The sequence below is a fragment of the Osmerus eperlanus genome, chromosome 6, assembly GCF_963692335.1.
Source record: "Osmerus eperlanus chromosome 6, fOsmEpe2.1, whole genome shotgun sequence".
Taxonomy (NCBI): domain Eukaryota; kingdom Metazoa; phylum Chordata; class Actinopteri; order Osmeriformes; family Osmeridae; genus Osmerus; species Osmerus eperlanus.
In genome coordinates this window covers 17,128,203-17,145,457 of record NC_085023.1, presented here as the reverse complement: position 1 = coordinate 17,145,457, position 17,255 = coordinate 17,128,203, and the positions used below count along the sequence as shown (strand labels likewise).

Genomic DNA, 17,255 nt, shown 5'->3' with positions numbered 1-17,255 from the left:
ATAAACCTGCTAAACCTTGTATTAAAGTGATGGTTAGTAATTTTACTTTGGAGAAATCGGGGAGAAAACAAATGTGTACGGGGGTTTTAGACACTCGTGTAGAAGGTTATTCATAACCTGGCAACTTGTGATGTGAATCAACTTGTCAGTGTCACCTGAAAAAAAAGAGAGACCAGAAAGAGGACACGATTGTGAGACTATTTTATTTATTTCCATTATCGAGTGAATATTTGTAAATGATGGCTAGTTAAACGTGTTGTTATAGAAGTCTTCATTTAAAAATAAAACTATGCATTTACTTGCCTTGCTAGCTACCACATTTGACCGTTAGTGGTGTCCTACTGAACTAGCTGTACAGCTAGCTAGGGTAGCTAACCTTTGCTAACGATAGCACTTGGAGCTTGCTAAGAAAGTTAGCTAACGTTAGCTAGTTAGTAACTTAATGGAATGTTGGCATTAGATTGGTGGCTGGTAGCGTCAATAAATACAATTTCTTAGAAACCGGCACCAACCAGTAGCCTCCAATTGTACTTTATGTAACCAGCTAATTAGCTTACACTGTAGGTATGCTACATGACAGTGCAAGTGTAGCTGGCTAACTTGAAATGGATAACTGCACTAGAGAGCTATCAAACCACATCACATCTCACAGCAAAGGTGAAGCAGGTTAGATACGGATAGCCAGTTGTTATTAGTGCCAGCTGTTGAAGTGAACACCTGGAACTTAACACTGCTATTTGCATTTTCATAGTAATACATGGTGTATGACAACTCTTACAGTAGCCGATCTAGATAGTCAGATGAACACTGACAAATAAATATATTTAGAGATATATTTAGAAATTGAGTTTTACAGTTATTTTAATAAGTCGTGTGTCTGCTTACAAGGAATGTCCTTGTCCTTATGTCCTAGCTAGGTCAGAGTAAGGGAGGATGTCGATGAATGACGAGGGCTATGTGGTGAGGATCAGGGGCTTGCCATGGTCTTGCACCCAAGAAGAGGTGGCCAGCTTCTTTTCTGGTTAGTAGAAGAAATGCACGACACAATATCTACATTCTACCATTTTCAAGTGTGCTACTTACCATATGCAAAACAAAGGTGCTAACTGTGTGTATCTTTGTCTGTGATCCTCAGATTGTGACATCGTTGGCAAGGTGAATGGGGTGTGTTTTACCTTCTCCAAAGAAGGCAGGCCCAGTGGAGAGGCCTTTGTTGAACTGAAAACAGCAGAGGACTTCAAGAATGCCATAGCCAAGGACCGTAAATACATGGGACACCGCTACATAGAAGGTGCACTGAATTGTCTTTGTATTTTCCGTGGCAGGACTGAGTTCTGTCCGCAGAAAAGGTCATTATTTCATCATTTGACAAACGTGTTCTGAAATATTATGTCCCTGAAGTTGTCCTCTCGCTCTTCCTGTTTTTACCTTGTCCCATTTATTGATCTTTATTGAATGTGTTCCTGTTTCTGCCCTACAGTGTTCAAGTCCAACCGCAGTGAGATGGACTGGGTGTTGAAGCGCAGTGGGCCTGCAGACTACGACAGCTGCAGCGGCTGCATGCTGCGGCTAAGAGGGCTGCCTTTTGGTTGCAGTAAGGAGGAGATAGTGCAATTCTTCTCAGGTAGATGCTGCTCCATTAAACCTCAGTGTCCTGTCAGTTAGCAAACAGGCAGATAGACAGAGAGGTTTTTCCCCCAGGGCAGCCTCAGGGGTTATATTGGTTGCAACCACTGCAGGTCTATAGATCATTGATGATTATTGATTGATGTTGTAGGTAGTTGTGACAAAGGATACATGCACATTGTAGGAAATGTTACAAATGTATACTAATACATTTTTAGCTTTGAAGAACATGTGGTGACTTAATCCTCCTGGAAATTGACCTGCTGACTAAATGCAATGTGCAAAATACATTTTTTAAATCTCAGATTATATAACAGTTGGCCATGTTAATTATTTGGTTATTATTTACAACTTCCTGTCCAGAAGTGTAACATAACCCATTTTAAGTCGCTCCATGTTCTGGTCCAATCCTGCTTTCAATGTCTGTGCGTGCCCTGAGTAGAGCCTGTTTTTTTTTAACTACGATGTCTCAGTGCTTACTGTTCTTAACCCTTGTGTTATCTTCGGGTCGTTCTGACCCATCAGTCATTGTGACCCACCGTCGTATTGCGACAACTTTACCGCATACAAAAACAAAGTGAAGCATTTTCTTTTAACCGTTGGGCTGTCTCAGACCCCCCACATTGCGAAGGTTAAAAGAAAATTATTTTTATTTGTTTTTGTATTGGGTAAAATTGGGTAAACACAACGATGGTTCGTTATGAACCTTTGGGTCATGTGACCCGAAGGCAGCACGAGGGTTAAAAAAATATGATTGTATTGTAAGTGAGCTGTGTATGCCCCGACTTGATAAGACCGACAGATATCACACTGACATAATCCTATGGAGGGGAGTTGGGGGGCAGGGGGGTCTCGGAGGAGGGTGAAGTTGCCCCAGGACTCTGATCTAGGGTCAGATGGAGGTTATTTTCTTCCTGGTGGTCATGGTCAAGATGTGGGACAGTAATACTGGTGCTAGACCAGGGCCTGGGGACAACTTGAGCCCTCAGGGAGAGTTCTAAGGCGTTGTTGTTTTGTCCAGATGGGTTATGTGTCAGCTTTGTTAACTTTGCCCCCCCTCTGTGGGGTTATCTGTCCTTGGGTTAAAGGGTTGAGAATCGTGCCAAATGGGATAACATTGCCGATGGACTACCAGGGGAGGAGCACAGGGGAAGCCTTCGTGCAGTTTGCCTCAAAGGAGATAGCAGAAAAGGCACTGGGGAAACACAAGGAAAGAATAGGGCACAGGTGGGGACAGACTGCAGACTGGGATAACTGGGTACTTCTGGTTGGTAAGGGGGGTATGGGTATGGGGGATCATGCATCTTTCCTCTTTAGCTAAAGATGGTATGATCATGAATTAGATAAATACTGTATCGGGAAGACTGAGTGGGGCAGTTCCATAGCTATTGTTACAGTTACTTAATCTTTCTTATTCTGGACATCTAGCTGTCATTCATGTGTGTATGTGTCAATAGTACACTGGGGGGGAGGGGTTTATGTAGAGCTACTGTTGATAGTAGACCTCCACAGTTTATTGCTTCTGTGCCGAACCTTAACCACCCCTCTATACAGCATCATGCTGTGTGCCACCTCCACCCTATGTTGGAGCGCCACTACGCTCCTGTCCTAACCCACCTCTCCCCCACCTCGCCTGTTGACCTCCACAGGTATATAGAGATCTTTAAAAGCAGCAGGAATGAGATCAGGGCTTACTATGAGCTGCCACGCAGGGGCGTCGGCCAGAGACCCGGCCCCTACGACAGGCCCATGATGACCCGGGGTGGGTTCTTTGGGCCAGGGCCCGGCCGGGGAGGGGCCCTGCTGGACCAGATGCGCAGCGGAGGAGGCTACAGTGGTGGTAAGCAGGTTCTGTTGTGGTTTTGTTCAATCTCACCTAGCTCTCTTATTTGTTAGTTTCTCCCTGTCTTATTGTATCTCCTTCTTTCTCCCCTCAAGGTTATGGAGGTTTTGACAACTACAACGGTTTTAATAACTATTGCTTTGGCAACGGGATGTTTGATGAGCGGGTGAGAGGCGAGAGGGGGAGAGGTGAGTTTTGCTGCTGCTTGGCTCTCGTCTCTCTAGTGTCTATGGTGGCCACCAGTTAATACCACTTTGAGTTTACAAATCATGAAGTAGCATTTTTCTGTGAACCTTTAAATGTGTGTGTGTAGGTATGGGAGGCCATGGCTACGGTGCAGGAGACTCCAGCTCTGGGTTTCACAGTGGACATTTTGTGCACATGAGAGGTCTGCCCTTTCGTGCCACTGAGGGAGACATTGCCAATGTAAGAGGACCTCAGTCTGTCACCCCTCCCCTGAACCTAGGAATACTGCGTGTGTCTTGTTAAAAGGTGTGTGTGTGCGTGCAGTTCTTCTCCCCTTTAAGTCCTCTGCGGGTGCACATCGACGTTGGTCCTAACGGGAAGTCCACCGGGGAGGCTGACGTGGAGTTCAGGTCCCATGAAGACGCCGTGTCAGCCATGACTAAAGACAAGAACCACATGCGTACGTACAGCCACTCTCCAACCAAGATGGAATAAGTCTGCTGTGTTTAGTTGGAAGCTACATCCTCCCATCTTGTCCTAATGTTTATCTCTTTGTACAGAACACCGGTATATAGAACTCTTCCTCAACTCAACAGCAAGTGGGTCATCAGATATGGGTGAGTGTATTTTTTATCAGAGACATACGTGTCTCCAGCAGTGTGAGAACATCAGTCTGAGGCCCACCAGGAAGCTGCAGCCATTTCTGATTCTGACTGACTCTCTTTCAGGCCGTGGCGGTGGTGGTTTCTATGGTAACTCTGGCGGCGTAGGCTCAAGGGGAAGTGGACTTCGAGGGGTATTCTGAAGGGGAACTGTGTGTTCCAACCAAACATTGTTGGAGATTTGTTTTGTATTTGAATGTTTTCACTTGTTCATGAAAAGTACTAAGGTAGAATATATTCCAGTCTCAAAGAGTGGAATAAAAATATATATTTAAGCTGTTGCATAGGAGAAACAGCAGCTATTGTACATTTTGCCTAATAAATTTTATATTTAATTCTCAATTTGAGTCATGGCTACAAATCTTGACAGGTGTATTTCTATTAAATGAGCTGTCCTCCTGCTTAATATTTATTGGGGAAAAAAACATTGATTGTTATGTGTCAGTATGTGTAATAAAAACAGATTGAAAGGCAAGAAAGATAGCTAGTTTGCGCCACCTTTAAATCAATGCCATTTAAATAACATTTAGTGAAGACAATAGTTCAACTATTTTATATACAGTATGTCAATACTGTGCAAATGATATCAATACTCTGACAATCGTTTATATGAGTGAGATGTATTACATCACAGTTTGTATTTCATGAAAACCCTTAATTCCACTTCTGGAATATTATAAATTGTAAACATGGTTTTGTTGATTGAATACAAAACAAAATATACAGCTTGTGTATCCTTAACCTAAGTGGTTACATACAAATTAAACATGTGCTGTACATAAAATTCTTGGCCAAGTCTTTAAAATGTAACACTCAGAACAATATTCAAATAATAAGCATTAAAATAACATAAAACATAAATACTCTGAAATTAATATCTTTGTCCAATTGACAAGAAATTGGCATTATTACACATATACTTGTTGCTATTTTAGCGTAAGAAGAGTTATAATCACTGCTCAACCACTGCATAACTCAATGAGTCAGTTTAGTATTTTTCAGTCAGTAATCCAAAGTCAGCAGAAAAGGTTGTGTGCTGTTGCTTGTACTTCCTGTCTTACATCTCAGGGCAGCAGTGGAAGGTTAGTGCTTTTGATAAACATACATGTGTCTATTGTACCATGCAGAGACAAACCTGTTCAAGCAACAACTATAGTTTGGCTTGTTAAGAGGCACATTTGTAGAAAGCCAGTTAGGACCAGTCATCACCAGAAATCACAGGACATAAAACCTCAAGGGGACAGGGAAACTACAGGTGCGTTCCAGGTCAATTACTACATCCTTGACCAACATAAACACAACATACAAATGTGGGTCCGCATTCAACCAAACACTCCTCAAAGAGTTGTATTGTAAACATGTTGTGAATACCATTATCAATGTTTGTTGAATTGTATTGCATTTTAAATGCAGCTATGTGGGCAAGCTACCTGGAACACAGCTGCTGACCCTGACAATCACTGAACAACAGATTCAACATCACATTAGGGGAACCTATGGAATAGCAAGGTCAGAGGACGACTGGCGTTGGTGATCTAGAGTAGGAGACTGGAGAAGGTTAATCATTGAAACCTTAGTGTCCTTCAACATTTCTATTGAGGTTAGGTTAAAGGCCAGAGACAACACGTAGAATGTAAACGATCCATCCTTATAACAGTCCTGCCTGCTCCGAGTGTTAGTCTCGGGTAAGTAGGTGGAGTTAAAGCTGTGAGGGCGTGTTCGGGACGGGGGGTAGTGTCTCACGTGGCATTGGAAGAACAGCGCTGCAGGAGGAGGGCGTGGCATGTGTCGCAGACTCGCACCGGTTTGGGAGAAGCAGGAAGAGGAAGCTCGTTGTCGGAGCAAGCGTTACAGAAAATCTCCCCGCAATTCCTGCAGTGGTGCTGCAGACGAACCAGACAGACAAGCACACGTACAATATCTGTGACTTCTCAGTACAGCATCGCGAGCGCTGAGATTGTATATGCTACTGTGATAACCTTTGTGTTCCCCCTACCTTTCTTCTGGAGATGGAGAACTCCTTCTCACACAGCTTACAGTGTGTGGCTTCCTTGTCTTTCAGCCAAACCTGTCCCCCCTGAGACAAATACTCTTTACATAACTCACAAACACTTCCGCGCATTAACTACAGGCTCCTTGGCACTATTCCCGCTGTTCTGTTCTTTTGTCAAGTGTTGAATTATCTTCCATAACAAGCATACAGTAGATGTGGAGTCACTCACCTGAAGAGCTTTATTTGCTTCTTTGATGTCTTCAATTTTGAGCTTCGATCTATGATCATAGAAACCACAACAGAAGAATTAATTCATCCATCAAGTCAGCATCATATACTCTATCATACATGATATTAAAGTTGAGCTGGATTGGATCATTAGGATGTCAGTACTCGCTGAGTTTGCAGCCCAGCTCCTCCAGGGCCTGCTCCTGCTCCTCACAGATCCCCTTCAGCTGGTGGTTCTCATCCTGCAGACGGTGGAACTCCTGCAAAACCAAACACGCACTAGATGATACATCCCACATACTGGATGGATCCAGACACAATGCCCCCATCAACACATAGTATCTCTATCTGTCTCTCTCTGTGTCTCTCTCTGTGTCTCTTTGTCTCTATCTCTCACTCACTCTCTGTCTCTCACTCTCTGTCTCTCACTCTGTCTCTCTCACTCTATGTCTCTCTCACTCTATGTCTCTCTCACTATGTCTCTCTCACTATGTCTCTCTCACTCTTTCTCTCACTCTTTCTCTCACTCTGTCTCTCACTCTGTCTCTCTCTCACTCTATGTCTCTCACTATATGTCTCTCACTCTATGTCTCTCTCTCTATGTCTCTCACTCTGTCTCTCACTCTGTCTCTCTCACTCTGTCTCTCTCACTCTGTCTCTCTCACTCTGTCTCTCTCTCTCTCTCTCTCTCTCACTCTGTCTCTCACTCTGTCTCTCACTCTGTCTCTCACTCTGTCTCTCTCTCTCTCTCTGTCTCTCACTCTGTCTCTCACTCTGTCTCTCACTCTGTCTCTCACTCTGTCTCTCACTCTGTCTCTTACTCTGTCTCTCTCTCACTCTATCTCTCTCACTCTCTGTCTCTCACTATATGTCTCTCACTCTCTGCCTCTCACTCTGTCTCTCACTCTATGTATCTCACTCTCTGCCTCTCACTCTCTGCCTATCACTCTGTCTCTCACTCTATGTATCTCACGCTGTTTCTCACTCTGTCTCTCTGTCTCTCACTCTCCCACACACCTTTTTGAGTCCATTGATCTGCAAGGCCTCGGCACTAAGCTGGTTGACTGAGTCTCTTTCTCTTTCCAGATCGTTCTGTAACGTCTGGCGCCACTCCTTCTCAATCTTCAGGTCTGTCTCCAGCTGTTGCCTACGGGAACAGAAAACAACATCAACTTTAGGCCACTTCACAATTAGGAGTGAATAAGAAGTCAAGGTTACAGTAGTTATACACAATATATGTAGTTAAAAAAGGTAAGAACAAGAACAACATGCAGATACTTTTATCTAAGAAGAAATTGAAGGACATAGCAGCCACATGTATTTGTTCAAAATTTGTGTAGCTTTTATACATTTTCATTGCATTTCTGAGAACATTACTCACAGCTGCTTCTCTCTCTGGGCAATTTGTCTCTGCAGCATGTCCGCCTTGTTTGCAAAGTCCTGCTTGAATTTACGAGCTCCGTCCTCGGCCGTCCAGCGGTCGCGTTCCGCCTCCTGTAATCTGGTGTAATTAAACCAACCGGGTAAAACTCAGGCTCCAGGCCACATGGCCGGGGGGCAGGAAGGGGGAATGCTATGGCACAAACTGGCAACGGAAAAGGGGAGGGCCAAGCACCTCCAGGCAAACTGATAGAGGAAGAAGGGACGGCCAAAATAAGAAAACACGAAGTGTGTAGCATTTATTTATGGAATGGATCTCTGATGTTTTAACTTCACTACCACTCTTTGACGAATGTGATAAATAAATTCAATGATTCCACAATAGATTTAAGCCACAACCAACATTTCAAAACATCTAACTTTATTGTTTCAAGTGATAAAAGACAACTGTTATACTATGTTTTGTTGGCTATATTTGCTCTAACAAATATGACTGAGTGGATTATTATCATTATTACAGTAGCATAGTAACAGTAACAGTATAACTGAATTCACCACAAAACTCCCCGGTGAGAAAAGCCTTGAACTGATACAAAACCAAAGGACTACAGTACTTATAAAAGAGCCATCTCCACAGGGAGTAAACCATACTGCATGTAAACTAACCCCTGTTTAGAGAAGGAGCGAGAGAGGGAGTGAGAGAGAGAGAGAGAGAGAGAGAGAGAGAGAGAGAGAGAGAGAGAGATAGAGAGAGAGAGAGAAGGTGTGCATTTAGTGTCAGTGTTCAGAACGAGATGTCCTTGACTAGCTTGTACTGATGCTCTGTGTCAGTGCTGGCACACTTTACAAAGGACATGGCTAGCGTGCGTGTCTGGCTTAACAAGTCCTTATCACTGGTCACATGACAAAAAGTAGATCAGTGCAAGGACAGAACAGGGGATACAGACAAAGGAGGAGGAGAAGAAGAGGTGTGCAGTGATGTAGAAACGATGAACAAATGAATAGATGGAGGGCAAAATGTGGTGACGATGACGGGCAAAGAAGAAAACAAAGGGGAAACAAGGATGTCAATATCAGTGAATCTTCATGTCACCAAAAAGCCTGAAGAAACTGTTAAACAAAGCATTCCTTAAGTATCCCAAACTAGATGGCAGTCAACCAATGGGAGAAGGAGACAGAGAAAGGGAGGTGTCTGTTGATTGGGCCATGACAAAGCTATGGGTGCATCACATCAACCAACCAGCCTAAAGCCATCTGAAAGCCAATTAAAATGACCTGAAATGATGGCCAAAAGGTAAAACAAACACTCATAACAAATACTGACATGCAGAAAGAGACGGTGGTGAACATGCCAGCATGGATGAGTTTAATGGCCGACCAATCGCCAGTCAAAACACACCAAGAAGCTGTGTGAATCTGATGCATTAGGTCTGGCTACATCATGTTGACTAATCAGGCATCATCAGCGTTTGAAATGAATGATGTTAGGTCTTACCTCTGCTCCAGCTGTTTCATTGTCGCCGTGATCTGATTGGTCTTCTCTTCCAGTCGGGTGATCATGTCGTTCTTCTGCTTCATCCCATCATCAGACGTCTGTCAAACGGCAACCAGACACGTAAACACGACTGAGATCCCTTTGCATTACTTTACATTTTATTACATAACATTTCCTGGCATCAAGCTACACACACTGATGATAAGGGATCGGACAACAATACATCACATCAGATCTAATCTGTAAAACCAGTTACAGTACATGAACTTGATCAAAAAACAGGTTCGACCGATGGCAAACAAAAGTCAAATTTTTGAGGAAGTATAGATCAGCATGTGTTGTGAATACAGAGAGAGAGAGACTGGTATTGTGTGGGCAGGGCCCTTACCTGCATCTTCTGGTACATTTCCACGTTAATGGCCTTGACCTCATCTAGCTGATGCCGTAGACCAATCAGAGTGTCTTGTTTCTCGTGGATGTCCTTCTCCAGCAGCTTCATGGCCAGCTCCATCTCCTGCTTCATGCTCACCTGAACCACCAGTTCATTCTCTACCTCCTGGCAGGACAGAAAACTCTGGTAACTAACCATTCCTTATCTTACCAAGATAACCCAACTAAGTATATTATTAACTAAACGTATGGCACGGCTAACTAAATACCCAACTAATACAAAATAATTCTACTTGGCCGGTACAAACCTGTGCCATCAGTTTATTCCCCACATCCTGGAGAAAAACAAAACACAGTAGGAACAAACCATGCATCTCCCCTAAACTTTCCCCAGTTCTCAACTCTCTTCAGTCTAGCTAAAAAGGAACAGTTACAGACAGAAAGACAGGCCTTTGCTGACAGACACAGACAGACAGGCCTTCGCTGACAGACACAGACAGACAGACAGAGACAGACAGACAGACAGACGGGCCTTCGCTGACAGACACAGACAGACAGACAGACAGACAGACAGACAGACAGACAGGCCTTCGCTGACAGACACAGACAGACACAGACAGACAGACCTGCCGTAGCTGACACTCCTCCTTCAGCTGTCGCTGGGCCTCGTTATACATCTGGTCCAGCCCCTGGCGAGACTGCTTGTATGTGTCTCTCTCCACATCCACATCCCCCTGCGTCACCTGGCCAATCACACAGCACCCCACACAGTTGCAACATGTCACATCGGCTGAACGAAGGCGTACGTGGGAACACAGGAGGTCTGATTTCACGAGGAAAGCAAAGTGTGAGCGTCAGGCTGAGTTGTGGGTGAAATCAGAGGAACGTCCAACAGGTACAGTACCTCCAGGTGCTGCTGGGTCTTCATCAGGATGATAGTGTTCTCGTTTCTCAGCTGGTGGTTCTCCTCCTGCAGCTTGATGATGTTGTTCTTGGCTATGGCCAGCTGCAAATCAAACCAATCACCATCAGTCCACATACTATGTCAGAGACCAATCACAACAGGCCAAAGGTTACAGTGTTTAACTAATATTATAGGTGTTACTGGGTAGACTGGTAATGAAGAAGATACACTGTCCTACCTCCTCTATGAGTTTAGAGTTGGATTTCTCAAGAGAGTCCACCCTGCCCTGTAAACCGTGCACTGTAGAACTGAGAGAGAAATATACAGCTCTTTAGCTACATTTCAAAGTCAACCACTCACACATACCCTCACCCACTCTGAGACACTTCTCGAGACTTACTTCATTTGTCTGTTTAATTCTTCAACGTAGTTCTTTTGGTCTAAAATGGCAGCTATTTGACTATTTCTGTTGAGAAAAGTATAAGTTGAAAAAAAGTTTGCTTAGTTCTACTTGTCTTCATAGAGACAAACAATCAGAGGACATGTAGAATCTCAGTAGAGGAGCATGTTGAAACATTGCCTCCACCGTACCTCTCTTCGCTTCTATAGTCATCTATGTCATTCTTCAGGTACATGGAGAAGTCAATGACCCCCACCTGGAAGGTGAAGGTGAACAGTCAACATCAGCTAGATGAACATAAGGACCAGATATTGATCTGTCTATTTAAAATATCAATTATTGGCCTTTTTGGACAGAGACAGTTAAGAAGTAGACGAGATGTAGGGGAGAAAGACAGGAAGACATGGAGCAGGAATCAGGCCTCAGCCCATATGGAACGCGCTCAACCTGGTGAGCCATCATGGTGCGATCAATGATAAAGCATCCAGTAAACCCAACATGAACCTGTTGTTGTGTATCACCAGTTCTAATACTCTGCCTCTCCCTCCTCACCTGGGTGTCCAGATCCTCTCCCTTCACACACAGGTTAGCGTCGATCACATTGAGGCCCACCAGCAGGCCCACAATGACCGCTCCCTCCTCTTCCAGCATGACTGCAGAGCTCTCATAGAAGTCACTGAGGACACACACACACACGTTTGCTTGTGTATCTGGGCGTGTGTGTATGACTGTATCCTTGTGTATCCTTGGTATCCTTGTGTCTGTATATGTAGTGTAGGTGTGTGTCTGTAAAGTATGTGTGCATACTGCAGGGCTCTAGAGTGCGACCAATTTGGTCGCACTCTAGAGTTGATGAATTGATGAGGCCCTCCAACTCATTTCAGGTTTCTCATGTGGCCCCTTGTAAAAATGAATTGCGGACCCCTGAGTTACGAAGCTGGGCCATGGAGCTAACCCATGGAGCTAGGATTTTGATGCTAGGGAGAGTGTGGCAAGATGATTTAGCCAAGGCCATAGGGCAAGAAGGCCAAATTACAGGTGTTGGCCATCTGAAGGGCATGCGACAGCAAGGTGGGACCCGCTATAAGACTTTGAGCCATGAAATGTTAGGTCTCAGTTCAGGGAAGCACTTTTAAACAGTAGCACTTTCTATTTTGAAATGTTTTATTTTGCTTAAAATGTTTTAGTTTGGTAGCTCAGTGAAGCACTTAAAAGATATATATATACAGTATGATTGTGCTTCAAATAAAAAATATATTTACCTACACCTTATTCTTGTTTAAGATCATTTACATAATATATATGAATGTATATGGAGCGTGATAAAAAGGTGACCTTGAAATTGTGGCGACGCAAGGAAAAATTTGGGTGCACCTAAATTTTGTGCTGGTGCACCTAAATAAAAAAGTTAGGCGCACCAGTGCAACCAAGGCAACAAGTTAGTCTGGAGCCCTGATACTGATCAGATGGGGAGTCGGATGGCTGAGCGGTTAGGGAATCGGGCTATTAATCAGAAGGTTGCCGGTTCGATTCCCGGCCGTGCTAAATGACGTTGTGTCCTTGGGCAAGGCCCTTCACCCTACTAGCCTCGGGGGAAATGTTGCTGTACTTACAGCTCTGGATAAGAGTGTCTGCTAAATGTCTAAATGTAAACAATGTAAATGTAAAATCAGCATGAGTGTAGTGTGTACCTGAGCAGATCCTTCCTGGTGATGAGGAGACGAAGGTAGTCTGCCAGGCGCTTCTGCATCAGAGCCAGGCGCAGCCAAGCTCTCGCTCTTCCCAAAGGAGTCCTAGGGAGATAGACAGATGATGAGAGAGAGATAGAGAAATAGACAAGATAGATAGAAGTGGGTAGGTCGAGAGAGAAAACTCGATCAAAAGTGAGTACTACTGTTCCGACAGCCTCACTAAAACATGAACATTGTTTGTACATGTGGCACTAACAAGTTCTGCTGAGAGCAGGTTTCCACTCTAACTACCATGATGAGTCATCATATGGTCACAGTGCTCAGAGGAAACTGTCTGCGACTGTCTGCAGTCTCGAAAGCTAATCACCCGTTCCCCTTCAGTGGGGAAAGCTGAAGTGAAAGTCCATCTCCATCTGGCTTTCTCAGATTTCTTAAGGGTATCAGTTACCACAGGTGGACATCCACTTTTAAATATTTAGTCGCTACACAGGTGAAACAAGAACCTTAAACACTTTATACACACATATACTGACAGTCTTTACTAATCAGTCTTTTAGATTACGTCACATTTCATTCATTTAGCAGATGCTTTTATACAAAGAGACGTTTAAAAAATCTTTAAATCTTAATCCAAGGGATTGGTTTCCCTGTAGGTATCTTGGTACTTAAGTGATATAAAAGTGTGTTCTGTTGTGGTGGTGGTGTTGTAGTCCGTACTTGAGTCCAGGCAGGTCTCGGACACTGGCTGAGATCTCTCCTGCCTCTGGACAAAGCTTCTCCACCAGTTCCAATGGACCCCACAGGGACTTGTTAAATCCTAGGAATGACTTCTTTACTGCAGACAATCATGGAAACACGCACACACAACCACACTCAGCAACATCTGTAACAATGCAATCACGCAATAGTTTTATGTGATTTATGCGATGATGAAAAGTAAGTTTCTTTACGTGTAGAGTCTGCAATGAAGATAACAATGATAAAGGTTGTGTTGGTTGTGTTAATGCAGGTACCTCTGAGGCCGTGCTTTAAGCAGTGCTCCATGACAACGAAGAACTGTTGAAGCGGTGGGTAGTCAGAGTCCAGAGTGCGTCCAAAGCTCAGTGCTGACTCAATTAGGCCTTTGATGCTTAGCTTCGCCATGTTCAACAAGTTGGCTCTCTCCATTGCCATGGGGTCCCGCAGGGCTAGGGAGACACACACACAAATGTACACACACACACACACACACACACAGTATAAATGTTGTACACTGCTAGCATCTCAATAAAAAGTAATTGAGAACATGACAAACCAGCTAATTTTTCTTGGTTCCCTGAACTGGTGTACTCACCTGATGCCTGTTCTGTACACAGTGTACTACAGGGTTACATCCTGACCAATGAACAATAATTTCTTGTCAACTGAATGACAAACATTATTTGGTTACTCTGGAAACCCCTTCTGGGGTCTGTCACTGGTTAAACAAGCCTGGTTCACAGCTTTTCATTAGAATGTCTAATAGTAACCTAGGCCCTGCTTCTGTTAATGTCTCAGCTCCACTGTTGTTACTCATTCACAGCAGAAGTGTTTGGGAGTAGGCTACACAACATCCATGCACTGACAGTGTATGTAAACTCCAACAGCTACAGTATGTTTGAGGTCACTCAAGTCATTATGGGCTTTTGTTCATGTAACCTTAAGAATTCACCACAGCATTGTAAACAGAACCATTGTTAAGATAAATAGATTAGGCTTTACTAATGGAGAAATTGTTGTTTCTGACTCCATCCTCCAATCAGCCTTTTGAGCCCCCTCATGATTATGTGGCACGGCACAAGACAGGAGACTTTTCCGGCCCCACAGTCGGATTGTGTAGTTGCATTTCTGTAACATGGCGCATCTCTCTATTGCTCAAAGCCTATGGCACCATAGTAACAGCAGCAAGCATCACATCATCACAGGGGGCCCGGGTGTGGTTCTAGACAGCTATTGGTTCGTAGATAAACCACATGTTAAGAATGTACGGTTCTTTACTAAATCTGACAACAGTCTTTGAATGCGACTTGATGACAAGCTTTAAGCTACCGTTCATTTGCACAAATAACGTGATTGAGCAATCTGATACAATAACATATAAATTGCAAGAGTGTTCAGATGCGGTTAGTTCTTAAGTGAGTTTTGAGGTCAATATTGCTAGCTCTAATTACCTTTGACACTCCACTCATCGGAGAGTGACGTTCTGTGTTCTGCTACCTTTGGCAGAACGTGAATGCTTCCTGAAAAGGTCTCCGATGCTTTCCTTGCGAGAGCGAATATAGGAGCCTGCCATCTCCCATCCCCTGCTCTCATGGTCGTGCTGCCACTGCTACTGCTGTTGCTAACGTTAGCTTTTTCACAAGTCGATTTTTCTTCTTGTAGCCTCAGAATTCCGAATACCTGTGCTTTCTCCTTACTAGTTTCTGCCTCTGCTAACGCAAGGTCGTGTTCTGCAGGTGTCGCCATCGTCGAAGTCAAAATGAAACGGTCACGGCCAGTTCACCTGACAACCATGGCACAAAAATGTCTGGAATAGCATTTAGGAAACAATGACCGGTTCGCTAATCCACTTTGGGTTGCTAATCTGCCCATCAAATTGTGCTTACATGCTGAATGCTAACAGCCCGTTTGTAAATTAATATATGAGAGTATCGGATTTGTTAAAGCGCGAAGAGTTCTGTTTACACCGAGCACTGAGCCGAATCTCCGTTGAACCGGAGGGGTGGTGTCAAATGCTCAGAAGACACAAAAGCACTACGTAATGGTTTTGTACCAGAGATGTTCGTTTGCTACCATCTACTGTCAACCACTAGAATTACATCTGCACTGTATCTATATTAATGTAATTGTACAATGCAGTTGTTTGCAAAGTATTTCCAGATGCACTAGAAATCACATGTAGTTATATACAAAAACATGTAATGCAGACTGTGATGACGTATGAAGTAGTTGTTACTGTTGTTATTGTCCTACCTTGGTTGTATGCCAGTCGCTCCATGCTCTCACTGTGTGTGATACCCCAGCGATGAAGACTTTGGGGAGAGTACATGATTCGAGGTGACTAGAGTCTGTCCTTGGTCACACTGATGTGGATGGGCTTCACCAGAGAAAGATCTGCCGACATAGCCGGGTATGAGAAATGACTGTGCATTAACATGGCATTGTAGTTATTCTATTACAAGTAATATTCTCTACGTAGAAGATATTTATTGGTCTGTGCTTTGAGCAATCACAGTAAAGTATCCTTGTGGAACATGACAACATCATAAACCTTCTGTAGAGGCAAGATTGACTGTGAGGTCCGTAAAGTACTTTGCTCTTAGTTCAGTGTCCTGTCCACACCCTGACCACAGCCACACTAAGGAGCTAAACTGTAAACCATGTAGTATGCTGCAGTCCCTCCAGTTGGCAAGTAGTGAGCCAGGATCATATGACTCTGATTTCCTGCTGCACCCTCCAATGGGCCTTCTGTCTCCTTGTCTCTCAGATCTGTCTGCCTGTGTTTCTTAACAGTCTGACGGCAACTATGATCGCTTTGTCTTTCCAACTGCATGTCACACTTGTCATTTTGTTTGTCTTTCGGGCCCAAACAGAATGGAGATGCATTGTCATGTTATGCCCACAGCCGCCCCCATCACAAGCCTCTTGTCTTGTAGAACATACACACATGCACACATGAAGCTAGTTCTACTGACTTACCTCAGAGGGAGCGGCAGTAGTGTTATTGCTCTGGTTGACAAGGCTTGGTTCTACTTGGTTCTGTTGTTCCCAGTCCAGGTCTAGTCCAACAGTGCTGGTAGTTGATCTAGCTGCCAGGAGAAGGATTTGTTGATGCTCTGGGCCGTGCTTCTGGATGGGTCTCATCCCTCGGCAGTCCCGGCCGGAGCAGAGAGCAGGGGGTGATGTCGCTCCAGGGAACGGATCAGACCACACGCCACACACACACCAACACACACACACTCACATAGCTGAGGCACAGAGAGGGGGAGGGGCTGGGGAGGGTCGACAAGGGTAGGGAGGAGCCTCCGCTGGCACTGGAGGGAGTGGGGTGGACAGAGGAAGTCTGCAAACACTGGCCAATCCCTAAACGTGAAGATGAAGGGGATGGAGCAAGCTTGTACACACTGGCCAATCCCTGTTCCCATGCAGCAGATGGAATGTAAAGCCATTCAGGAAGAGGCTTATCTTTGTGACAGCGCAGCCTTTCACATGAATGAATTGCTTCTGAAATTCTGCCCGTCGTTTATTGCAACAGTGGATCTGGGAGTGAAACTAATAATAACCTTTAACAATATAAAGGCTGTCTTTCAACCACTTTTTTTGCCTATAATGCTTCTTCATAAACCTAAACATAATTTTACAATTTAACATTTTATTTATTAATGCTTTTATCCAAAGTGACAAAAATAGTGCTTATAGAAAGCACAGCAGAAAAGGTG

At 44.1% G+C, this 17,255-nt stretch overlaps 2 protein-coding genes across 7 annotated transcripts; one reads left to right on the top strand and one right to left on the bottom strand.

Annotated features, from left to right (window-relative positions):
* Positions 1 to 43: 43 nt before the first annotated feature.
* On the top strand, positions 44 to 4,659 carry hnrnph3 (heterogeneous nuclear ribonucleoprotein H3 (2H9)). 2 transcript variants are annotated; one of them, XM_062464032.1, is made up of 11 exons: positions 44 to 191; positions 914 to 1,021; positions 1,136 to 1,291; positions 1,481 to 1,624; positions 2,715 to 2,853; positions 3,276 to 3,466; positions 3,565 to 3,657; positions 3,783 to 3,895; positions 3,980 to 4,115; positions 4,216 to 4,272; positions 4,384 to 4,659. In XM_062464032.1, the coding sequence occupies exons 2-11, from the start codon at positions 934 to 936 to the stop codon at positions 4,458 to 4,460; spliced, it is 1,194 nt and encodes a 397-aa protein (XP_062320016.1). In that variant the 5' UTR covers positions 44 to 191; positions 914 to 933; the 3' UTR covers positions 4,461 to 4,659. The 2 variants fall into 2 exon arrangements, with proteins under 2 accessions (XP_062320016.1, XP_062320017.1); XM_062464033.1 differs by having other exon boundaries at positions 53 to 191; positions 918 to 1,021.
* Positions 4,660 to 4,854: 195 nt separating this feature from the next.
* On the bottom strand, positions 4,855 to 16,748 carry rufy2 (RUN and FYVE domain containing 2). Of its 5 annotated transcripts, XM_062464029.1 has the most exons (20): positions 16,516 to 16,748; positions 15,790 to 15,930; positions 13,812 to 13,985; positions 13,516 to 13,633; positions 12,799 to 12,900; positions 11,660 to 11,783; positions 11,299 to 11,363; positions 11,108 to 11,173; positions 10,946 to 11,015; positions 10,708 to 10,809; positions 10,430 to 10,546; positions 10,112 to 10,138; positions 9,802 to 9,969; positions 9,414 to 9,511; positions 7,920 to 8,039; positions 7,556 to 7,685; positions 6,704 to 6,798; positions 6,540 to 6,588; positions 6,314 to 6,394; positions 4,855 to 6,200 (listed from the first exon to the last, which is right to left on the bottom strand). In XM_062464029.1, the coding sequence occupies exons 2-20, from the start codon at positions 15,863 to 15,865 to the stop codon at positions 6,057 to 6,059; spliced, it is 1,926 nt and encodes a 641-aa protein (XP_062320013.1). In that variant the 5' UTR covers positions 15,866 to 15,930; positions 16,516 to 16,748; the 3' UTR covers positions 4,855 to 6,056. The 5 variants fall into 5 exon arrangements, with proteins under 5 accessions (XP_062320013.1, XP_062320014.1, XP_062320011.1 ...); XM_062464030.1 differs by lacking the exon at positions 10,112 to 10,138 and having other exon boundaries at positions 16,516 to 16,747; XM_062464027.1 differs by lacking the exons at positions 15,790 to 15,930; positions 16,516 to 16,748 and adding an exon at positions 14,988 to 15,551.
* Positions 16,749 to 17,255: the final 507 nt, after the last annotated feature.

Excerpts from the sequence above, each read along its gene's own strand:
- rufy2 (XM_062464027.1), bottom strand. The coding sequence starts at position 15,282 with ATGGCGACACCTGCAGAACACGACCTTGCGTTAGCAGAGGCAGAAACT. Across the intron at positions 9,512-9,801 it reads AAATGTACCAGAAGATGCAG|ACGTCTGATGATGGGATGAA; the intron begins GTAAGGGCCCTG and ends GCCGTTTGACAG. Across the intron at positions 8,040-9,413 it reads ATGAAACAGCTGGAGCAGAG|ATTACAGGAGGCGGAACGCG; the intron begins GTAAGACCTAAC and ends TAATTACACCAG.
- hnrnph3 (XM_062464032.1), top strand. The coding sequence starts at position 934 with ATGTCGATGAATGACGAGGGCTATGTGGTGAGGATCAGGGGCTTGCCA. Across the intron at positions 3,467-3,564 it reads CGGAGGAGGCTACAGTGGTG|GTTATGGAGGTTTTGACAAC; the intron begins GTAAGCAGGTTC and ends TCTCCCCTCAAG. Across the intron at positions 4,273-4,383 it reads AAGTGGGTCATCAGATATGG|GCCGTGGCGGTGGTGGTTTC; the intron begins GTGAGTGTATTT and ends ACTCTCTTTCAG.